Source organism: Hypomesus transpacificus, chromosome 22 (genome assembly GCF_021917145.1).
Source record: "Hypomesus transpacificus isolate Combined female chromosome 22, fHypTra1, whole genome shotgun sequence".
NCBI classification, from domain to species: domain Eukaryota; kingdom Metazoa; phylum Chordata; class Actinopteri; order Osmeriformes; family Osmeridae; genus Hypomesus; species Hypomesus transpacificus.
This window is the reverse complement of record NC_061081.1, coordinates 10954744-10978411: the sequence shown is the minus strand read 5'-3', so window position 1 is coordinate 10978411 and position 23668 is coordinate 10954744. Positions and strand designations below refer to the sequence as shown.

The following is a 23668-nucleotide window of genomic DNA, read 5'->3' as shown; positions in this document are numbered from 1 at the left end:
CTTCCTTCCAAAGCAAATTCCTTGTCTGTGCAAACTTTCATGGCAAACCAATCCCATTCAGATTCTGATTCATTCATTCATCCATCACAACTGTCCCCTTCTCTCTTTTATATTGTTGGATTTTTATCAATCCCTGAGGCACTGCAGCAAATAATAACCATTTAACTCTAAGGCAAGTATTTACCAGAGAGTTGATATTGGTTTCAAGACCAATAAAAAAATTACTGACGATCCTCTGCTCTGCTGTCCTCACCTTTGTTCCCCTCTCCACTTGTCTCCTCTCCTTATTCTCTGTCCTCTACCATCACAGCAAGGCAATAAACCTAGCCTCAGGGAGGTCATCTGTAAGTGTTTGGTTGGCTTTGAAAATTAAGGTGTATTATTAAATTCAACGGAGTGTGGTCTACCAGAGAGTGAGAGAGACACGACAGGGGGGTTGTTAAAGTGAGGAACGGAGGGGAAGAGTGGAAGACAAAGAGAAAGGTCAGTAGACTGAGAATATTGAATGAATGTTGAATAAAAAGGCAACTTCCTATCCCAGAAGCTCCCCCGGGTGGCGCCGGGTGAGTTGATCAAACCAATGCACCCCTCACATCCAGAAAACCCACCTGACGACAACAACAGCAGCAGCATTCACTCTCAATCATGCACTGTAAGGCACACGCATACACACCTACCCACGCACACACACACACACACACACACACACACAGTAAAGCACACACTCCCTGCTGTGACAGAAGAGCTGAACAGAAAAGCAGAAGCTTTCACACAAAGCCAGACAGCGGGATGTTGCTGAAAGAAAACACCTTAAAATGTGTATCCTCTGTGTGAGAGGAGGGTGGGACAGGGGAGGCAAGGAGCAGGAGAGGGACAGACAGGAAAAGATGGAGGGAGAGAGGAAGAAAAACAGATGTACGGTAGGCAGTATGTGGGATTGGGAGACAAGGTTAAACACCTTTAACTGACAATCCCACTGTACAACAAGTCAGTGACCTCTCTGTCTGCACTGCCTTGTTCTTGGTTAGTTAGCCTGACACCTGTTCTGTCACAGCCATAGGTCTCTGTAGTGTACATTGGTATACAGTGCTCTAGATCTTTCTCAACCCTGGTCCTGGGGAACTACTGCTCTGAATGTTTTGGATTTTTCACTCTTCCAGCTCGCCTGATTCAGATGAATGGATTATTGCCAGGGTTCTGTAGAGCTTGATGACAACCAGGTTTCCAGGTTGTTTTGCAGCCAGGGTTCACATACGCAGAAAATAGAAAGGACCACATCAATATAATGAAATCACAGAGCAAGTGTTGGAAAATGGAGGCTTATGTTAAGTGCAAGTACAAATGTGCAAGTTAGCAAATAAGCAAGTGTGCAAAGTACAGGATGTGCAAGAAATGCAGCCAAAGTGCTATCTGACGTGAAGCTTAGCAATAGCACTTGGGTTGAAGGGAATTTGGTGTGTTTTAATCCTGCGGAATGTGGTCCTAAAACAGCAACCTAAATACAACATCCACCCCATTTGAATCAGATGTGTTGGAGCAGGGAAACATCTAGAACATGCCTGCCAGTGGGTCACCAGGGCCAGGATTGCGAAAGACTGCTCTAGGTATCACCCACGGAAACTCTAGCGCTCTCTATTGGTAATTATAGTTACTCCTGGAATTCATAGGCTAGGTCAGGGGTCCTCAATTAGAAACTCAAAAGGTCCACTCACCAAATTTCCATTCAGTCGAGGGTCCGGAATGGACCATGGTTTATTTTTCTTGCCCTTACCTCTCCCATTGACTTCTCCCATCCATTCAAAATTGACTTAGGTTTAGGCACAGTGCCCGTGCCCCTGGGCATCTTTCTCCCATAGACCAGAGTTCTCGGGGTACTTTTGTTCAGTGTCTATTGTGTCATGACTCAGTCACGTTTCACGTTAGCTCTACCACTTTTGACAAGGGCAACCATCTCATTGCAGATTAAACACATCGGTTTTGTGCTCCCCACCGGCAACACAAATGCGTTCTTGTCAGTCCATTCTGTCAGAAATTTTTCGGAATCAACTTTTCGCTGGGTTTTGTCACGTCATTATAACAGGTAGGCTAGCTACCATTAGCCAATCGATTAGCCTACGTTGTTGCGAATGACAAACACAACCTGCGTGACCCACAGAGGTTGCGGCCAACGTTGAGTGAGTGAGTTGTCATGGTGATTGCTATTACAGCTCCTGATTGGATCTTTGGATTGGACACAGAAGATAGAGAAACCACATCTAGTAGGAAAACCATAGACATAATAAATAGCGTACAGGCTATAAAAAATGTGCCGGTTAAAATGGAAACGTTCCGTCAAAATGAATCAACTCCATTGGCTAATAATATATCGGCTAAAGGTCCGGGTCCGGATAGGAAGCCGCCTAGGTCAGGACTCGGACCGCGGTCCGCTATTTAGTGACCCCTGGGCTAGGTCATTCAAAAGGGGAGGATGTTGAACTCCATCATTAATACTACAGATAGCATAGAAAGGAACACAGACACAATAGAGTTATGCATATTTTAAGAAAGTACAACCCCCCCCCCCCCCCAAAAAAAAAAATCGGCCTGTAAGGTCATAATTTGAAGGTCAATTGTAAAAATCAAAATATTCAGAGGTAGATGAGGATGCTGTGGGTGATGCTGAGGGAGAGGCAGGGGCCAGCGAAGGCTTCCAAGGCCCCCCGTAGTCGGGGAGTTGGACCGCGGCCCTTGCCCAGTGTTCCAGGGGCTGCTGCTGGGCCCTGCTGGGAAAACGGGGGCAGTCAGACAGCATGTCCTCCAGAAACTCCTCCTCAGACATGGGCAGGGTGCCCCACGGATGCGGGGCGTTCCCTTCGCTGGTCCACGGGTAAGAAAAGTTCATCGTGGAGGTGGTGTTCGGTGGTTGGTTGTTCCTCTTGGATCTTAGGGGCCTGCTGCTGTCGTTCGTCCCTGGTAAGGACGAGGGCTCTCTGGTGCTGACCACTGTTTGTCGTCTCTCTCTCTGCGCTGTCCTCCGTAGGCTCCGCCCACCCACATCCAATGATGATCCTGCCTGCCAATAGAAAGAACCGGTGTTCCCGTGAGGGGGCTGGCTGAACTGAGGCAAGGTGCTTCCAGAGGTTTGGGCACTGGAGCTGTTGAGCTTCCCCTGTTGCCTGTTTAAATGCTTCCCCATTGAGTACTGTGATCTGTTACAATTACATGTGTTGCTTATGAATACAAAAAAATAGGCTTCATGTTTGTGGATGGTAATGCCTTTTTTAAAGATACGGTTCTAGTGAGTTTATACTTAGTTGCCATAACACACAGGCAGACAGAACAGAGTTTATTTTCCTCGTGGTAACAAGACCATTGTGATGTGTGTTACTGTTTTGTTTGGAATTTTAAATAGTTTGTTGAATTATAATTGTCACAAATGCCATCTCATGACACGCAGATGATCATATTGTGCAAAACCTGGTGCAGGGCTCTCACATTTGATCAAGTTTGGCGTGAGATTACCATATATCTATCTGTCAACGTTTTTCGAGGTGCTGCGTGAGAGCTTGTAAACTGGTTGAAATGCGTGTCTCACGGCGAATGCGTGAGATTTGAGGGCCCTGCTGGTGCTAAATCACTTGTTGCCACATTAATTAGTTACATTAGTTAGGCTACATGGTATAGCCTATGTGTGTGCGTGGGAAATTGAAAAAACAGGAGTTACACATAACCTGTAAACTAACTTAATTTGATCCAACTCTGAATGGTTAACTCAGTGTTAGTCACTGATTATTGCTGACATACGCTGTTTGTGTGTAAAGAGTTTACGAAGTGCCAGTTAGTGGTTAGAAATTACTCAACACTGAAACCCTTTCATTCCAACGCGTGGAGGAATCCTATTTGCTCAGATGGTGTTGCAGCCTCCGTTACTAGGAAACGATTAAAACAAAATTGTATCTCACAAAATGTAGTTTGGATACGCTCTCGAATGTACTAAATGAACAACGAAAGTCCATGTGTAAAACATCATATCCCAGAATGCAATGTCACCAGGAAGTAACCGCCCCGTTTAAACACATGACTTCTGGTACCCGGACTGAACACAACAAGCGAGCAGACCTGTTTCTGTCAGCACAATAGTACTTTAAGGACTCTTTATTCATACCCACAACCTTTTGTTAATTTTGTGCAAAATGAAGCTACGCTATTTGGTCGTCTTATTGTGTCTCGGTGTAGGGGTTATGGCAGGAAAATACTCGCGCGAGATGAACGACCATAAGCCGTCTGGGGGGGATGGCAAGACTGTGGAATTTAGGATAGCTAAATTGAACCAAGTGTGGGAGAAAGCTATCAGGGTAAGACAATCCAGACAGTTCAGTATTTGTTCAGGCAGGCTACCGTTAGTATTTATCTCTCTCAACCCACCCTAGGTAGACACAACCTCCTGTTTTTTCATATCCATAGTTACAACATGGTTGATTATCTACACTTGTGTGTGTGGATAGCAGCTGTATGGGCCTAGTGAAGCATATCCTGGCTGTTCTCCAGTTAGTTAGTTTCTAAAACCAAAGTCTGTCAGCAGACAAGACTATCAAAAAGTTATCCCTTTTGGCACTGTTAGCTCCTGTATTATCACAAGAACTTCAATGATTCATATCAGTTTAAGAAGTAGTTTACTAAAGCATGTTCCCCCTTCCCTCGAACCCACAGATGCAGTTGCCTCCGGTGCGTCAGGCAGAGCTGCACAGCGACCTGAAGATCCAGGAGAAGGATGAGCTCCAGTGGAAGAAGCTCAAGGCCGAGGGTCTGGATGAGAACGGAGAGAGGGAGGCCAAGCTCCGGCGCAGCTTCAACGGTGAGTGGCAGTCGCTTCGCCGGGTGCCTCTCCATAGTCTTGACTAACCCCCTTGCTTATGTTCTTGAACATTCCTACCAAGACAGCGCACAGATTTCAAAGCAACATTTATCACTCAAACGATAAACGGCTAACTAAACTATGTATTCATCTTCCGTCCGTTCTAAATCAGTTCCTCTTTCTAGAAAGCTCCTTATTGATTGAGAAAGTTTCCCTCTGAGGTTATTCGCCTACTGCACATCTTAAATTATTCAGCACTTTTTTTTTTTTTTTTTTTGGCTGAGTCCGGGTACAAAATATGAAAGATAAGGGACATGAGCAGGGAACATACCCCTCTGTGCTCTCCTCCTCTCGGAGAAGTTTCCTGTGGGAGGAGGCTACTGCGGAGCGTGACTTATGCAATGGGAGATTGATATGGCGTTGCTTTAGCTGCTCCTCACCGTCGCTTCTTGTTAGCGTGATAAAACGAAGTCCCTTCAGTTAGCCTTGCTGGGTCATTTCCCATTCCTCATTTATCACATCGAACAAAGTTCCCCTGAAGCTCTCCCGAGGAAAAGGGAAAGGACATCTGAGGGCAGGGAAAAGGATACATGATTTCCGAAAACATCTTCTATCCAAATTCAAGTTCCCAAATGTCCTTCACGTCGGGATTACATGTACATTTATGCATTTAGCAGACGCTTTTATCCAAAGCGACTTCCAAGAGAGAGCTTAACAAAAGTGCATAGGTCACTGATCATTTTCTAGAAGGTGGGAAGACAGTCAGTGTCTCTGATGGACGTGGGGAGGTGATTCCACCATTTGGGGGGCCAGACAGGAGAAGAGCTTGTGTTGGGACCGGGCGCTCTTGAGCGGTGGGACCACCAGACGGTTGTCAGAAGAAGACCGTAGGTGGCGGGTGGGGGTGTAAGGCTGCAGGAGAGACTTGAAAGCCTGTGCTCGTGTTCTCGAGGTCCTTAAGGCGCGACCCTCTCCGTCTTGTTTCCATAGTGATCCTGGCCAAGTACGGCATGGACGGGAAGAAGGACACCAGGCCGCTGGAGTCCAACAACCTGAAGGACCACGACAGCAGGGAGGGGGACATGTTCGACGACCCTCGCCTGGACAAACTCTGGAACAAGGTAGAGAGACAGAGGGGGGAACGGGGCTCGGGGGCGGAGGAGGGAAAGGGTGGGGGGGGTGGAATACAGCACAACATGAAGCTTCCTGGGAAAGCTGTGGGAATTTCCAAGAGAACTGGCATCTGTGTTTAATGTTGTGTATGGTCATATGGTCTCAAGCGTTGTCCCAAGTGTTACCCCTACTCTGGCTTTCCCACCGACAGGCCAAGACCTCCGGAAAGTTCTCTGAGGACGAGATGGAGAGCCTAAAGAGAGAGTTTCAGCACCACAAGGACAAGATCCACGAATACAACATCGTCATGGATACCGTTAGCAGGACAGAGGGTGAGAGCATCAAACTATTTTTATTTATTTTTCCTTTTTTCTCGTTTCTCACTGCCTCTCTTACTCTCTTTCTATCTAATATTGTGTCTGTTGCCCTTTTCAACTAATATGAGCACCCCCTACTCTCGTGTAGCCCCTTCCCTGGTTGTTTGTGATTGTGGTCGTATGGGTCACGTGTGAATGGCAGAGCGTCGTAGCATCCACCCCACTCTGTATAGGTTGCTACGCACCATCACCCCCCGTCACATCAGATCCCAGCAGTGCTCTCTGAGGTGAACAGCACTCGCAGCCGATAGCAGATAGAAATGTAGAACGTAGATATTACCCCTCTGTCTTGACTCGGCACGACCGACAGGCTGTTGCAGTCCAACAGAGGAATTTCCCACCATGTTTTCAAAGGTTCTCTCGAAGCCACTTTTCTGCTTGTCCAATGTCATACATCAGACCCAACTGACATCCAATAAGATCTCCCTAAGGCAGGGCTGTCAAAGCCATTCTGAGTTCAATTTCTCTCTGCCCCCTCAATCCCCCCCCCCACCTCTGCTATGTCCACCTCCCTCCCACCCCTACACTCTCCTTTTCCCCCATCATGCAGAAAGTATAGTTATTTGACCCTGTCTCTCTCCGTCTCTGTCTCTCTCTCTGTCCGTCTTTTGAAATGCCACCTGTCATTGACTGGATGTTGTCTGCCGTTTGCTTCTGGCTGCACTCCCTGTGCTTTGTGTAGTTCACCATGCCTTTTGATGCACAGACTGTTGGCAAATGCAACAAACAGATTTGTGACTAATTATGTTTTTGCCATTTGAAACCAACACGGGCAGGCTACGTTTGTAAAGGATCTATGTAATTAGCACAAACCTGTCTGTTGGGCAGCCATTAGTGAAGGATCTGCTGAGTCACTCTCTCCTCCCTTTCCCTCATCTCTCCTCTCTGGTCTCCCTCTCCTCCTGCACCTACCCCCCCCCCCCTCCACCCGCTCTCCACTGCCTTTCTCAACGCCTCTCTCTCCTCTGTGTCCCTTCCACCCGCACCTGTAGAGATCCACAAGAACGCCATATCTCCTCTGGAGGGCGACGTGAAGGAGAACGTACTCCACCAGAAGCACACGGACCTGAAAGACAAGATGAGGAACCTGAACCAGGGCTTCGAACGCCTCCGCAAGCTCAGCCATGAAGGCTTCAGCGAGGACAGCGGTGAGTCAACCACTCCACTCCCCCCACGCCCCCATGTACTTAACTCCCTGGACAACCTTGGAGCACTTTGGTTTTCTTCCTTGTGCGCACACAGACACCCTCACAAACACAGAAGGGGTTGCTGTGGAGTTACAGAGGGTAATCCCCCTACATGCTGACTCATGCCAAGTCTCTTCCTTTCCACTCTGTTGGCTTGTACTCCTCTCTCTCCATCTTTCTCTATCTCTCTCCCGATTTATTTTCACCCTCTTTTTTCCTCTCTCACTCCTCCCCCTCTCTCTGCCCCCACCACCCCTCCCTCCCTCCTCCCTCCCCTCTCTCTCTGTCTGCAGAGTTCCGGGAGCCCCGTGTGATTGAGTTGTGGGAGATGGCCCGGACTGCCAACCTGACAGACGACGAGCTGGACTCTCTCAAGGTGGACACCCCCCTCCTACTGCCCCTACACCCCCCCACCCCCCCTTCTCAATCATGATCCACTGGTCTTCACAAAAGGATCCTGGGTTCAACTAGTGTGTATCTTCAGATTTTATGTTTTTTTATCTTCCTCCTCACCTCCACCATCCTCATCCCTTCGTTTCCCCCCCCCCCTGTCCTCCCCTTCTTCACCCCCCCCCCCCTGGCCTGCAGGAGGAGCTGCGGCACTTTGAGACCAAGGTGGAGAAGCACAGCCACTACCAGGAGCAGCTGGAGCTCTCCCACCAGAAGCTGCGGCACGTGGAGGCCCTGGGGGACCGCGAGCACATCCAGAGGAACCAGGAGAAGTACGACAGCCTGGCGGAGAAGACCCGCGAGATGGGCTACAAGGTAGGGAGGGAGGGACACAACGGTCCAGAAGGACCAGGGAGATGTGGGGGGGGGTCATATTCAGTCTAGAGAGACAACAGAGATGGTAGGGGATAGAAAGGGAGAACACATGCTAACTGTCTGTCTGGGATTGGTTTCAGATGAAGAAACACATGCAGGACTTAACTAGCAAGATCTCCCGCCAGGGGCTGAACCGCAACGAGCTCTGAGCCTAGCCACCCTCATCCTCTCCTTCATCCTCACCCTCTCCTTCATCCTCACCCTCTCCTTCATCCTCACCCTCATCCTCCAACATAGCTGTCACACACACCCGCACTCAAACACACATACAAATACAGATGAACACTTATATTGACACTCAAAATCATTCTTGCGTACAAGTATTCACTCACTGTCTCGCTTTTGTAGACCAATGTGTAGAGAATCAGTATTTTAATGAGCATTTTGATTAACATTGTCTAATATCAATGATGATGAACTGTTATGATTCATGGTGTTAATGAAACTGTATTTATATAAGGTTAGACACTTCTACTGACCATTTGTTCATAACTTCTAGATTCATTTGTTGACTACCATATCTGATCCCGGCCCTGCTTATTTTCAAAAGGTACTGTAAGGTAAGAGAGAGGTACTGTAGTGAGGTACTATTGAACACGAGTTACTGGAAACGTTCTTCATGAAAATGTGTCTATCATGAAATGTCTATTGATATCAAAGCAGTGTGTTTTTCTGCATTGAATTGAACTATTGATGACACGCACAAGAAACATTCCGCTTTGTCATAAAATGTTTTTTATTGTCGATGTATGAAGGTTCGTACCTTAACTTTGGTATGAACCTTCAAACTTTCTTTTCAATTAACATTTTATCTTGATTTTTTATAAAACCTACCAACAGCCTAATAAAAAAAATAACTACAAAATCTCCACCATAGCGTGTTAAATTGAAGTACATTGATTTTAGCAGAGAGGGCAGCAGCCTTAAATTGACACTTGAGGGTGTTGTTCTAAAATGTAAATAGACTTCTCAATCAACTGGATGGAACAAGATTCAGAAAGGAACATAGTGTCCCAATGTTTAGGGCACTGGAGCAAGACCTAGCAACATTAGTCTCATAAAAGAAGGATTACTTTCAACATGTACGATTGAATTTCATTGTGTGGCATTTTCAAGAGTTAATGTCCACCTCCTCCCCTCCTGTGCACAATATTGAACCTGTCAAAACAGTATTACATTGACACCGGACGGCATTGCCCCAACATGGAAATTGACTTAAATCTCAATGGGATGATGGGATTGTCGTCATGCCAGTAGAGAAAGTACATGGTGTGTGAGATTATAGATCATTTTCAATTGATTGTCAATTAGCCAGACGCTTGGGTGCTCCAGCCACCTGTCCAGATGAATCAGGTCAAACTCAACTACGTGACCTATGTGGTCCTTTTGTTTGCTGTAGATCAATAATTACTCGCACCCCTCCCCCCAGCTCATTAATGGTAGGTTAAGTATGCTTACCACACCAGCTGTGGTATCAATGGGTTAGTTCTGTCAGTCTTTTTAATCATTAATATCTTTATCTTCAGTGGAAAAAGTAGAGTCGGTACTTCAACTTTTGCAAGTCTTTTTAAACATGAGTGTACTTCTACTTGATTTGAAGGATGTGTGTACTTTTGCCATCTATGGTCTGAGACCAACATGTTCAGCCTGGTCACATGGTCACTAGACCATGTATCATGGCTGTGTTGGTACATGCCAGTGATAGTAGATATGACCAAGTTCACTCACTTCCAGTCATGAGTTATACTTTAAGTCTTTCCAACACATACAACCATTAACACAAACATTTATTTAAGAAATTGATGCTTTTAGTATAATGTATTTTTGCTTTTGCAAAGTCCCATCAAGGTTAAAAGCAGTCATTATTTACAAGTTGTTTCCAAGAAAGTCAGGTTTTGTCACAGGTTGCACAACAATACACATTAAATACACCTGCTTTACTGAACATTCCCCAGTTTATATAGCCACAAGGCATGAGCATTGATTAAGTACATGTAAAAATTAAAAATAAACAGAGTTTTGGAATTCGGTGTCCTTTGCAGCATAAATACACATGATTTGTAGTAAAACTTTAATTGTCTTCTTTCCCTGATTGCGTTGTTTGGGGTTATGTCTGACGGGCCCAGGTCCTCTGCTCCAGCTCGGCCAATCAGTCCTCCCTCCCCTGCGCGTGCTCCGCCCCTACCCTCTGGGCCGTCTCCGTGGCTTCGATGTCTATGTGGGCGTACCTGGTGGAGCCCCCTCCTGGACGGAAGAACAAATAACACCCCAATCTGATAACAGCTGTGCTAGGCACACACACGTATCACCTGCTGGCCTAGTTCTCTTCCATCACAGCAATCCCATGCTGTCATACTTATAGTAATGATGTTAAACTGTGAATACGCACTTATAAAGTCATGAAATTATGGGTCACACAAAAGCCCTTGGAATTGGACACAGTTATAGTCTGAAGGAAATACACCTTCACAATTTGCAGTGTGGACCCCAACCTGTGTCTGGCAGCACAGTAACAGCAGGCTGGAGCCGTCATTAGGATTAGGGTGAAGCAAGCAGTTAAATAGAGGGGCCATAGCACAAACACTTATGTAATTTCACTGTTAAACCAATTACCTACAATCACAAACCAGACTGGCTCACAATTTACCATATAAGTGAATATGTATTATGGACAATATGGCATTGGGGTCAATAGCATTCAGTATCATAGCTTTTTATTATTAGAATAGAGCTCTATGGAATAATTTAGAGGTAACTATTCTTTTGTTATGAGTTTTGAAATTAAATGGTATTTATATTATTTCTAACAAACTCTAAACACTCCTAAATGTGAGCCCTGAAACTTAAGAAAGCCTTACATGTTTGTTACATAACATTTGTATTTCACACAAACACCACAATGCCCATGTTCTGGCAGTGCATATAGGATATGGTCCAGATCCTTTCCTTGGGGGAATGAAACCGTAATATATTATTTATTGCTGCCATAAACTGATAATTTGTGCACTGGGAATCTGAGCTGCACCAAGCAAACAGCACATAAGATATATGACTGGTTTGGATGTTCATTTTTTGTATTCCACAGGGAATATATGAAATAGTATATCAGTGTTGCCATCAAAAGCAGCGATATGAACATGAAGAAAATTCCACATTCAGCACTCTGGCTTAATAAGTGATTTATTGCAGATCACACTGTGTTTCCATGGAGACTTGTTGAAACTGCTTATGTGACAACTCTGTCCTCAGACCCTTTCAATTTAATTGTTTTATTAAAAGCCAATTTATTTTAAATAAGGGGGTAGTACATGTACAACAATGGTATGGTATTTTAAACAAATTAAATCTATTTTAAAAGATAACGTTATAGACAACTGCAAGAGCAAAGCCGTAAGCCAAACCAACAAGGCAATCAAAGTCAGCCAAGCAGAAAAACTTCCTGATCTGTCCATAGAGTCCTGCATGTCTGCTCACTCTTATCTGTCACCTGTCAGCGAAAACCATGTCACAGGACTGTTTAGTCTAACCTTCAGAAGTACTGGTTCCCTGTCAAACAAGACTAAAGGAATATTCCCTTTTGTGCCTACACTAGTTATGTCTGCCTGAAAAGTTCTTAATTCATTTAACTGAAATAGGGTTAAGTAATGTTACCACCATACGAGATATATTACCTGAACAATGGCATGCTGTTTTACACTAATTCAATCTGTTTGGAAAGAAAGTCATTGATAACTGCGAGGACAAAGCAGCCAGCCAAACCAATAAGCCAATCCACATCTTCAATTAAAGCTACATACACTGCCATTTTGGCTCAGATTTTTCTGACCAGTTCAGACAGCTGCAGCAGAGAAGAGGGGTAAAAACATTGATCCAAAATGGCCGCCCAGGGCTAGTTGTTCTTACTGGGTCTGCGCAGCTGCAAAGCGTTACCTCTCGCTGTAGTGGGCGTAGAGGCCTGCAGATCCAGCTCCATGTAGAGCGTCTCTCTGCTAGCGTTAGCTTTAGCCACCGGGCTGACGGGGATGTTGACATAGTTTGCGGTGTCACTGCGGGCCCTCACCTTCAGGGATGGGGAGGGGCCCTCTGGGGGGGGAGTCAAAAAACTCCCTGAAGAAGCAGAGAAAAGTCAAACAAAAGAGTCAATAAGTGACATGCCATAATAACATGATTAAGATAGGAAAAGACTGGATGTGTAAGCTGGAAGGGTTAAAGGCAGGGTAGATAAGTTACGCAAAAATGAACATTTTGGTATCAGGATGTTAAGTTTATTTCAGCTAATATGATAAAAGGGGAACCTCAAAAACATGACCTACCCTGCCAATTATTAATGAATATAGCATCATGTTCTCTTGGATGGATTGCATTACCACTATTGAGGACACTTACTGTACTCTTCTAGTCGGAGCTCTCCTCTTCTCAGGGCTTCAGTCAGCTCATGAGCAGACTTAGGATCTACAGAGTGTAGGAGTACAGCTACTCTCAGTGATTCAGCCATGGTAGCGTTGAAGTATAGTAGCACTCCCCAAAGCTGACGTGGAACTGCGAATGCATTCATGATGGGTCTTACCTGAGACTGGAGCGTTGTGTCTGTGGAGCACAAGTTTGCCAGGGGGAGGGGCCTTTAGGGGCTCCAGAGAAGAGGACCAGGGTACCCCCTCACCCCGCTCCCTCCTCTGCTCCTCCTCCCTCTGTTTGGATGGTTGGTCTGTGACGTTCCGAAAAACAACACTCCATTTCAGTCGACAGGTAAACATCCGTTTTCAATATGTATTGAACGCATGGCTGAACTCATCATCGTACTGTGCAGATAAATGAAGAACCATGCTGGCAGACCGACCTGGTGTAGCGGGATGCGTGGAAGGGGACGGTCTTGTTAGTGCTGCACTGGTTCCCTGTGAAACAAGACTAAGATGGTTAGACTAGACATGACAGATGGACAGTCCCGTGACATCTGTCATGTGTCAGCAATAACAGTAACAAGGAGCAAGCGTGCAGGACCCATGGACAGATCAAGGCAGAGAGAAAACCAGGAAGAAATGACGGACAGAATGTATTTGGATGTAAGTATTTGAGCAAGGCCCCGGGATTGGCAAACAGGTGCAATATGAACAACAGAAACAGCGGAGGAAAACAAGGAATGTTATGAAAGAACACTGGGAATGGGAATATTGTCCTGATGGTGAGTCAGTTAGGGCCTATGAACTCATTACTACAAAGCAACCCCATGACATCTTACCTGTAAATAGCCTCTTTCCTGAGATGAGTACCATTGCTCATGGGAAATGTAGTTTAGGTCTGAACAGTGAATGCACTGAATGGGGACATAGGTATGAGGCAGGTGGGGTTACATAGCTACCATCACGACACTAGTAATCAGACATTCAGAGAGATAACCGAGGAAGAAAACTAGCAGAAGTGCTAACGGAAAATACAGAAATCTATGCTGCCAGTAAGGGGAAAGATGCAGCCTGTCTGGAGCTGCTGACATCACCTTGAGACCACACTTGAGGTGACGTAGAATGACCTGGCGAAGAAGAGGTGGACGATGGAGGGCAAACAGACAAAAGAGGAGAGTGATGGGGTGGGTGAGGGCATGAGGTGATGGAGGGAGGGACGAGTGAAAATGGGGAATGGGACAAGAAGCCATGGAGGGTGGGCCGGTGCCAGACAGAGAGGCGACCGAGGTTCTAAAAGCAGGCACGATGGATCTGGTCAAATCAGGCCAATTAGCTACAACAGTGACATTAGCGCTGGCCGTTGGGTCTGTCTGAGAGGAAGATAAATGGCTGTCTGGGGAGAGGGGGGCAGCACTGTCATCGTTGAGCCAACCAGACGCTGTGTGAGTGTACATCGGTGCCCAATTAGTCTTCTTAAAAAGACAATGTAACACACTGCAAGGCAACTGTATAGTTCTAGAACACTGTTGTTGTAGAACACAAGGGCCTCGTGGTTAGAGTTCTTTAGAACATATTGTGTTCTAGATTTAGCCCGTGACCACAGCCTAGACTAAAACAATGTTGTTGCCTAATATCCCTGATGTTTAGTGGGTTTTATTTGGTTAGATAATAGCAAGGTGCATTACCTGGGCTTGGAAAAATGAAAAACTATTTTGCAACCTCAAAGAATAGCACTGGTTTTCTGTGTTTCACCCTGTTTCATCACATCTAATTAGCCTCACCGGATCCTCTCCCACTATCTGTCAGACAAGTTTAGCATCCACAAGACAAGTTGTTTTGTTTCGGCTGCGGATGATAATTTGCCCTACGAGGAGAAAATAAAAAAAGCAAGAAACCATTTAAAATACAAAGGAGAAGCTAAATCTATCGGAGACATTAACAATAAATGCGTTAAAGGGCGACTATCAAAGGGAGAGACGTGTATTCCTTTCCGACAGCTGTTGAAAGGAGACTGGAAATGCTTCTTTTTTTTTGCTCTGTTGCTCTGTCTGTAATCCTTCAATCTCCCTCCTTCTACCTTCCCCCATCATGTCTCTCTATCTACCTTTAAAACTAAAGGAAATTGCCTGCATAATTAGTAGTTAACAGTTGTGATTTAATTCATCTGAATCTAAGCAGTGCCACAGCTCTTTGGTTGGATGAGTTTGGGGGTAGTTTGTATGCACAGCCATCTGTGAGCTCTCTCACATCAGTTCAATAGAATGAGTGCCGACAACTTTGTGCCTTTGTTAAAAAACGAATAAAACATAAACATTTAAATATATACAGTTTATATATACATATTTTTGTTTCTAACAATGCATAAATACATTGTCAAAACCTTTCAGCTAAGGAGCAATAAGATAATAGCTTTCTGGTGCCCACACAGCTGAAAGCTCAGTGTGTTGCCAATGGCCCCATCGCACATCTGGAAATAGAGATTATGCAGCTAGCTAGCCAAGACCATAAAATATCCATAAAATGGGTACAGAATAGAAATGATTTACCTGTGTCCCCCCACACACTGGACAGCCTGGTAGGGGTGGTAATCTGAAGGTGGCTGGTATTGAGCTGCAGTGTTCAGAACTGTCCACTGGGGGCGCTTTTCTCTCCCTGTCCCGAGACAGAGGCCGCTCTATAGGGGACATGCATCGCCCCCCAGCCCTATGGAGAGGGGGGTTCGGTGGGTCATCGCTCAATCCCTGACCCCCTCCACCCCCACCAGTCCTCCTGTCCTTGCCCATTTCGGGTGTACCTCCGCGGATTGACGGATCCTTTAGAGTCAGACTATGAAGCAGGTTCCTGGGTGTGTCATAGAGCAGTCGTAGTAGGCTGGGGACATGGTATTCCTCTCCTTGCCTTTTGGGGGCAGTAGGGGAACTAGAATCGGCCCTACGGGGACAAGAGCAAGGTGGAGGGGTAGCAGGGCTATAGTCTGGGGTACATCCTGGCAGGGGTGGAGAGAGAGGAGGTGGAGGTACAGGAGGTGGAGGGGGAGGTGCTGGAGGAGGGTGGAGACTGAACTGGGACCCAAACTCCTCTCCCCCTCCCTGACTGGCTGTGTCCAGACTACAGGAAGAAAAACTCCCAGAGTATGATGATTGGCTGCTGGTGGCGATGCCAATTCCACTGTCCAATGAGCTCTGCCGCCCGCTGTCGTGGAGACCGCGTACATGGCGCTGGTTAGAGGAAGGACGAATCACAGAGCCTCCCACCACAGCTGCATAGAGACAATCGTCCGGATTGGGCGAGCCCTTTGTCGTAGGAGTAGCTGACAAGGACTCGGATGAGGGATGCAAGCTCTGGCCTGGCTCTGCCCACAAAGAGAGATGGTTCCCATAGCTTGTGTCCGATTGGCTGGAGGAGGAGCTGGAGATACTGCTGTGGTCGTCCCCGGCAAAGGAGGTGCTATAGCTATATGTGGAGGCTTTAGTGAGAGAGAGAGAGAGAGAGAGAGAGAGAGAGAGAGAGAGAGAGAGAGAGAGAGAGAGAGAGAGAGAGAGAGAGAGAGAGAGAGAGAGAGAGAGAGAGAGAGGGAGAGAGAGAGAGAGAGAGAGAGAGAGAGGGAGAGAGAGAGAGAGAGAGAGAGAGGGAGAGAATGAAAGAAAGAAAGAAAGAAAGAAAGAAAGAGAGAGGGAGAGAGAGCTGGGTCAACCTTAGTATGTTATTTTGACATGACGTGTACCTGTGCTGCTGTGTGACGTGTACCTGTGCTGCTGTGTGACGTGCTGCTGTGTGACGTGTACCTGTGCTGCTGTGTGATGTGTACCTGTGCTGCTGTGTGATGTGTACCTGTGCTGCTGTCTGATGTGTACCTGTGCTGCTGTGTGACGTGCTGCTGTGTGACGTGTACCTGTGCTGCTGTGTGATGTGTACCTGTGCTGCTGTGTGATGTGTACCTGTGCTGCTGTGTGATGTGTACCTGTGCTGCTGTCTGATGTGTACCTGTGCTGCTGTGTGATGTGTACCTGTGCTGCTGTGTGATGTGTACCTGTGCTGCTGTCTGATGTGTACCTGTGCTGCTGTGTGATGTGTACCTGTGCTGCTGTGTGATGTGTACCTGTGCTGCTGTCTGATGTGTACCTGTGCTGCTGTCTGATGTGTACCTGTGCTGCTGTCTGATGTGTACCTGTGCTGCTGTCTGATGTGTACCTGTGCTGCTGTCTGATGTGTACCTGTGCTGCTGTCTGATGTGTACCTGTGCTGCCATGTGATGTGTACCTGTGCTGCTGTCTGATGTGTACCTGTGCTGCCGTGTGATGTGTACCTGTGCTGCCATGTGATGTGTACCTGTGCTGCTGTCTGATGTGTACCTGTGCTGCCATGTGATGTGTACCTGTGCTGCTGTGTGACGTGTACCTGTGCTGCCGTGTGATGTGTACCTGTGCTGCCATGTGATGTGTACCTGTGCTGCTGTCTGATGTGTACCTGTGCTGCCATGTGATGTGTACCTGTGCTGCTGTCTGATGTGTACCTGTGCTGCCATGTGATGTGTACCTGTGCTGCTGTCTGATGTGTACCTGTGCTGCCGTGTGATGTGTACCTGTGCTGCCATGTGATGTGTACCTGTGCTGCTGTCTGATGTGTACCTGTGCTGCCGTGTGATGTGTACCTGTGCTGCCATGTGATGTGTACCTGTGCTGCTGTGTGACGTGTACCTGTGCTGCCGTGTGATGTGTACCTGTGCTGCTGTGCATGTGAGACAGCACACTGAGTCTCCTCTCCAGCTCCGACGCTTCCTGGCTGATCCTCTCTTCTGAGACTGACGGGTTGGCACTCGGATCTGCATCACACACACAATGGACGGAAAGAATAAATAGATCCTGTTTTATCTCATGGTTCAGCAAAAACAACAGTCAAGTTAAGTCAAGTTAAAACTCAAAGCTTAACAAGTACAAAGGCCTGCAGGCACACACACAAAAAGACACTAGTAGTCCGTTGATACTGGGATGAAAAACATCAGACCTCGAGGGAGTATTCTTTAATCATAAACCTTGAACAGTATCCAAACCAAAGTTTGTCTGAAAACTTTATCAGACTGGAGAAGACCCTTTACGAAACAGAAAGGCTGAACACGTTTTTATCAGTTTTAATGAGAAGAAAAACACGAGAGAGGGGGAGACAGATGGAGGGGGAGAGAGACGGAGGGGGAGAGAGACGGAGGGGGAGAGAGACGGAGAGCTAGAGACAGGGGGGGGAGGCTGAGTGAGAATTTGAGAACACTTAGGCATTCCCCATCCAGTGCAGTTTAGATACATTGAACACAGCTGATGTTCTAGGAAAACAACTTAGTCTATAGTAACTAGTCCAGACAGACACTGCCATAATTAATGCTGCGTAGTGTTACATAAGAACTTGTTGTAAGTTGCTGAAGAAGTAGCTGGGGGCAAATTTCCAAACAATTTCCTATATATATATTTTTTTTTTATTATATCACAATCATTTTATTCAGACTGTGGGAGATATGCGAGACAGATAAATACTAAGTTTCTCATTTTAAGCATGTCATTTTTTCAAAAACAATTCTCCAAGTTTTTCTTAGACTTTTTCAAGGTTATGGATGCACCCCCGAAGTTTTCTTCATGCTTGAGATTACTGTCTGTCTAGCTTCCAAACCCTGCCAATCTTTTCCAGGATATGGTTTCACGTCGACACAGTAGTCTGCCAAACACAAGATTTAGCGTAAAACCCAGCCAATTTACACTCTTAATACAGCTGCATATCTAAGGGGGGTGTGTGTGTGTCGGATCACTTTAATGAGGTGGAAAACCACTGCCAAATTATACAGGTAAATTAAGGACATATGGCATTGACAGGTGTGACTGTGTGTGTGCGTCAGAGTGTATGTTTTCTCCAGGCTACAAGACGGCGTTGGGTGGGGGTGTCAAGAACATAACCCCCAAGATCTCTACAGCAAAGTTAGCGCCGCTGCAGCTAATGCTAATCGCAGTGCCTCAGATGTCAGGCTGGGTTGCAATGCTCCACAGGGTGTCGGCTAACGCTGGCTAGCCTGTGCTAATTATAGTGCCTTCCCAGCACTGAATGTCTCCGCCTAAAACAGGCTACAGCTAAAGATCCCAAAGCTGGTAAATACACAGAAGGACTTGGAAAGTTAGAGACATACCATGGACATTCACCGTTGTCTGTAGACAACATGCATATGTGCTAAATGTCTTAAGACCACCAAGACTGCACTGTCTGTATTCAGAAATGCTGAGCGGCCAATTCCAGATCTATTTCAGCTGCTAAATGATGATGAAGATGATTTTTGAATTGATTAGGCCCTGATGCTAAAACAGCACTTTAACAGAGTTTTTGTGAATTCGACCCTGACAGGGCTATAGTACTTGGAAAATGTTCTGTCAGGTCCAGAGGCATTTTGTTTTTCAGGTTTCTGTGGTGCTGTTTTAAAGGTGTTAGATCCTGAGTACGTGTCACATTTAAACAGAATGTGAAGCTCTCTCAGAACACTACACTCATACACATACAAGACCTTTTAATCCGAACAGTGACCCTCAGGGCTTTGAGCATGTGATGCCACCTCTACCCTGGCGCCCGACACACACACACACACCCACACACACACACGCATTATCTAGCCATGGGCTGGACTTTAATTATAGAACCAAGATGTCCTTGAGCTAATTCTTAGTCAAAAAAATGAGGTGAGAAGAAAATACACAACCCAAAACTGAGGAATTAGTGTGTGTAAAGGGGTGTGTGTGGGTGCACGTGTGTGTGTTGTTTGTGTGTGTAGGCCTGGATTTTGTGTGTGTGTGAGTTGTTGTGCATTCATGTATGTTATGTGTGCGTGTGCGTGTGTTGTGTGTGTGTGTGTGTGCACCCACCTGGCAGGACAGGTCTTAGGCCGTGCGGAGCTCGACTGGGAGAGATCCCTCTGACGATGCAGTCAAACAGGAAGCTGATCTGCTCCCCCTCCGCACAGGACAGGAAGAACACTCCGGCCCCTGAGAGAGGGGAGGGAGAGCAGGAGGAGAGAGGAGTGAAGAGGGTAGCACTCATCAGCGCTCACGGCCCAGCTCTGACAGCCCCTCTACACGCTCTGTCGATTGGGATCACTCGCCCGGTTGGTCCGTCAAGGCCAAATTGCAACAGCCTTAATTGTTCATGTCACAGGCGTGTTTGCCGCCGGACTGGTTAACACTGAGTATCGTCTCGGTGTCAATTTAGCCGGTGTAACAAGACATCACCGTCCCCTAGGACTCCATACACACACTGCTGCCGTGTGTGTCGACACACCCGAGGACTGCTGGTGATACATTCCCGCAGCAGCACTCGTCCGTGGGCGCCATGCCACAGTGATACCCTTCGACACTTAACACGTTAGCGTCTGCGCGGTTAGCGTCTGCGAGGAAAGGCACCACCGGAAAAGGCACATGCGAGGGCCTTCTCAGAATGCTCATCTTACCACCCCCCAGTGGAGATGAGGAGGGGTTAGAGGAGGGTTTGAGAGAGGGGCTTGAGTCGATGCTACAAAAGGTTTTGTTAGGTCAAAATGATGGTCCCCTGGTATTTACTTGATTTCATGTGGATTAATATGTGTGTGTTCTTATATTGGCACATTTGAGTGTCTGTAATCTGTTCTAATGGTGTGTGTGAACAGTAGCTAATAGTTGTTTAAGTGTGTGTGTGTGTGTATGCGTATGAAAACAGATCACGGAGCCGATAAGTCATGTATCTTCTATGTGGCCGACCTAGATCTGGGTCCGTCTTTATGACTACATTCTAGGCTCGGCTAGAACACTTTCACTGCCTAACAGGCACACCATACACACTATATATATTGATATATCACTGTACCAAACTGGCTGCAGAACCAGTGGATTCTGGGTAACATGGTGATTACGAGAGAGCGAGCAGCAGTGATAGGCTGTGATGACACAGGGGGTGTTGTATTTATAGCTGCTATTTGTCAGAATAATGAAACCCAATGCCCTGGACCTCACAGTTATTTCTGTATGGTGCGTGTGTTTCTCTCACAAACACACACACAACATACCACAACTAGAATGACCAGCTACTGTACTGTCACTTTCACTATACTCCATTCTGTTCATTTATAACCACACAAATGTCAGTATATAAAAAGGTGAAAATTATAAGAAAGACGAGTACAAAATATTAAAAAAAAGTATAATGCAGAAGAACCTCAGCTTAGAGCTCAGAAAGTAAGAGTCAAAACCTAACCCTATTAAACGAAGACCACAACACACGGTACCCACCCCATCCAAACACATTTAACTGCCTCTCGTTCTCCACATTCCTGCACCATCAACTGGACATACAAAGAATACCTGCACCACCTATTAACAACACTCACACACACAGAGACGCGATGTGAAATGGATAGTGAATGCATAGAAAAACATTTCTCACATCCCAGCAATCTCCAGTTGCTGTATGGACATTGCTAATAAAAAAGTGATCTCTTCATGTTGGTCTGACGGTGTAGGGCTTTCCAGTACAGGAGACTAACAGAGGTCCAGTACTATAAAGTAAACGATGCTTTGAGAGTCGTGCTATAATTATATCACACCATGAGAGTAACATTACAAAACTCTACTCCACTATGAGAGAAAAACATAATATACACTACACCATGACAGTATGTATAGTGTATATATAGTATAATACTAAGCTATGACAGTAACAGTGGCACATCAGCAGGGCCTCCAGCATGGAGTGGTGGAGGGAGGAAGAATAAAGGAGGCCTTCTCTACTCACAATATCCGCAGCGAGTTCCTCCCTCAAAGACAAAGCCGCTGGGCACGGCGCCATAGCGACGCAGGTCCGACAGCTTCCACTGGCCAATGACGGTCGGGGGGAGGTCCCTGGTCAAGACCAATAGGTCGTTGCACAGGTGGAGGGAGGCGGGGCCACTCTCCAGTTTGGTACCAGGCTGAACGCCTACTGTGAACCTGTGGACTGGGAGAGAGAGAGAGGGAGAGAGAGAGAGATAAGGATAAAATAACTATAATTTCTGCATGATGGGCATTATCATATGAAAGTGACCCAGCATCTGCTTTCTGACACGATACACAAAGAACGCGTATATAAATGTCTACGCTTGTCAACCTGCTCATCAACTTGTAACGGTAAATGGTTTTGTTTAAAGAAAACACAACCACCGATGCACACTGTAAACAACCCCGTTATCAAATGGATGAAAGAACACAGCCATTCACAGCGCTGGGAGATACAAGGGTCTGTAATTATGATGAAACTCTCGGCTATGCTCTATTGGCTTCCATTCATCATCGCTGTGTTTCGGTAGACAGAACCGCTCGAAACCAAGTGACGAGCAGGTCCCTCTATCTTGATGTCTTCCTTATTTCTCAGTCTATACCTTTCTCTCTCTTTCTCGCCCTGTCTTTGTATATCTGATTCTCACTCCCTAGCTCATTCTTTCTACCCCTCTCTCTTATATGCACACACACAAACACACACACAAGAAGGTCACCTCAGGACAACAGAATCGGACAACACAAAACACAGGAAAAGACAGACAGTGACCTGCAAACTTGTTTCAATTATTGATCAGTAGCCAATTAGCATGCAGACAGACCTTATCTCCAGTCAGGGGGGCCTTGTCTCTCTGTCACAGTTTAAATCTATCCCCCCCCCCCCCCCCCCCCCCCCCCCCCCCACACACACACACACACACACACTGTCCATCCCTCCTCACCCTCCCCCAGGCTGTAGCGGAGGCGGACATCCCAGGCCAGTAGGCCCTCGCGGGTGTCAAAGCCCAGGGCCAGGCTCTGTCCGGGGCAGAGCAGGGTGAGGGTGTAGGCCGCCCCGTCATAGCCCTGGCCGGGCTCCAAACCACAGATCCCCTCCAGGGTCAGGTGCACCCGCACCCGGTGGCCCCGCACCCTCTCCCCCCGGTCCTTGTACACCAGCAGAGACAGGCAGTCTGGGAGAGGCGGGGGGGAAGAGGGAGAGGTTTGAATTCAGGAGAGAGAGGGGACAGAGAGAGAGAGGCGGGGCAAAGGAGAGAGTGCAAAGGGATGGAAAGAAGATGAGACAGGAAAAGTAAGAAATGATGGCAGGTGGCAAATGTGGTATGGAGGAGAGGAGACAAAAAGGAAGAGACTTTCAGACAGCAAAAGGAAAGGATGATGGATGGGATCTGTTTGTTCAGTTCTAATGAATGCTATCATGATACCTGAAACTTCAAACGTGCCCTGGTACGAGCATACTTAGTAACTATGGAATGTGTGTGTATGAGTGTGACACCATACAGCTGTCAAAACATGCACTAAAACAATGGAGTGATCCAGGATCACAGCTGCAAACAAACCCAGTTGATTGTGCCAAGACTACACACACACACACACACATTTACACACTCACACAGCACAGTAGCAAATACCAGCAGTTAGAATTGAATTTGGTTTGATTAAGCAAGTTATAAAATTTGTGCCTGGCAAAATTTTTGAACAGATGGGACAAGATTGTATAAGAAATCAAAAGATGCAAATATAAAATATATAAAAAATGCGAAAAATAAATACATTATTCAGCATATTATTTAGTTCTGGCTGTTGCACAATCTCACCACGTGTTTACTGCAATGTGATCTTTGTGCTATGCGCTCTGGCTGGCGCTTAGCCAAATGTCACATTGACAAGTTGTGTCGTTAGTTTAATTCCTCAAAATCAGCCGCCTGAGCTCTTGATTTAAGTGTTTGGCATGACACTTTAGTAAGCAATAGGAAACTAATGCAGAAAACACTGCAGATTTCAACCAAGAGCAGTTAGTTGGTTGCTAGTCACATTATAAATAGAAGTGGTTTGCTACGTACCCGCGACCGGAGAGGGCTTCCTAAGCACGACCCACCGGCTCTTCCACTGGAAAATACAAGGACATACA

General features: G+C 46.4%; 2 protein-coding genes across 2 annotated transcripts in view; one reads left to right on the top strand and one right to left on the bottom strand.

Moving 5' to 3' along the window:
• The first annotated feature begins 4049 nt into the window (after positions 1-4049).
• Positions 4050-9207, top strand: lrpap1 (low density lipoprotein receptor-related protein associated protein 1). The gene is made up of 8 exons (XM_047045000.1): positions 4050-4334; positions 4690-4834; positions 5825-5955; positions 6159-6279; positions 7317-7472; positions 7805-7887; positions 8100-8276; positions 8417-9207. The coding sequence occupies exons 1-8, from the start codon at positions 4173-4175 to the stop codon at positions 8483-8485; spliced, it is 1044 nt and encodes a 347-aa protein (XP_046900956.1). The 5' UTR covers positions 4050-4172; the 3' UTR covers positions 8486-9207.
• Positions 9055-23668, bottom strand: part of LOC124484420 (protein Dok-7-like) — a 15377-nt gene continuing 763 nt past the window's right edge. Inside the window, exons 3-14 of the mRNA XM_047045325.1 lie at positions 23601-23663; positions 22479-22709; positions 21518-21718; positions 19621-19740; positions 17454-17555; positions 15280-16199; positions 13573-13647; positions 13174-13228; positions 12904-13041; positions 12723-12788; positions 12267-12443; positions 9055-10580 (exon numbers count right to left, since the gene is read on the bottom strand). Coding sequence (XP_046901281.1) covers positions 10486-10580; positions 12267-12443; positions 12723-12788; positions 12904-13041; positions 13174-13228; positions 13573-13647; positions 15280-16199; positions 17454-17555; positions 19621-19740; positions 21518-21718; positions 22479-22709; positions 23601-23663 — 2243 coding nt within the window. The 3' untranslated portion in view covers positions 9055-10485. The remainder of the gene's footprint in view (positions 10581-12266; positions 12444-12722; positions 12789-12903; positions 13042-13173; positions 13229-13572; positions 13648-15279; positions 16200-17453; positions 17556-19620; positions 19741-21517; positions 21719-22478; positions 22710-23600; positions 23664-23668) is intronic.

Bases quoted from the DNA above. Each gene is read 5' to 3' on its own strand.
- lrpap1 (XM_047045000.1), top strand. From the start codon at position 4,173: ATGAAGCTACGCTATTTGGTCGTCTTATTGTGTCTCGGTGTAGGGGTT. The intron at 7,473-7,804 runs GTGAGTCAACCA...CTCTGTCTGCAG, and splicing joins AGGCTTCAGCGAGGACAGCG to AGTTCCGGGAGCCCCGTGTG. The intron at 8,277-8,416 runs GTAGGGAGGGAG...GATTGGTTTCAG, and splicing joins CCCGCGAGATGGGCTACAAG to ATGAAGAAACACATGCAGGA.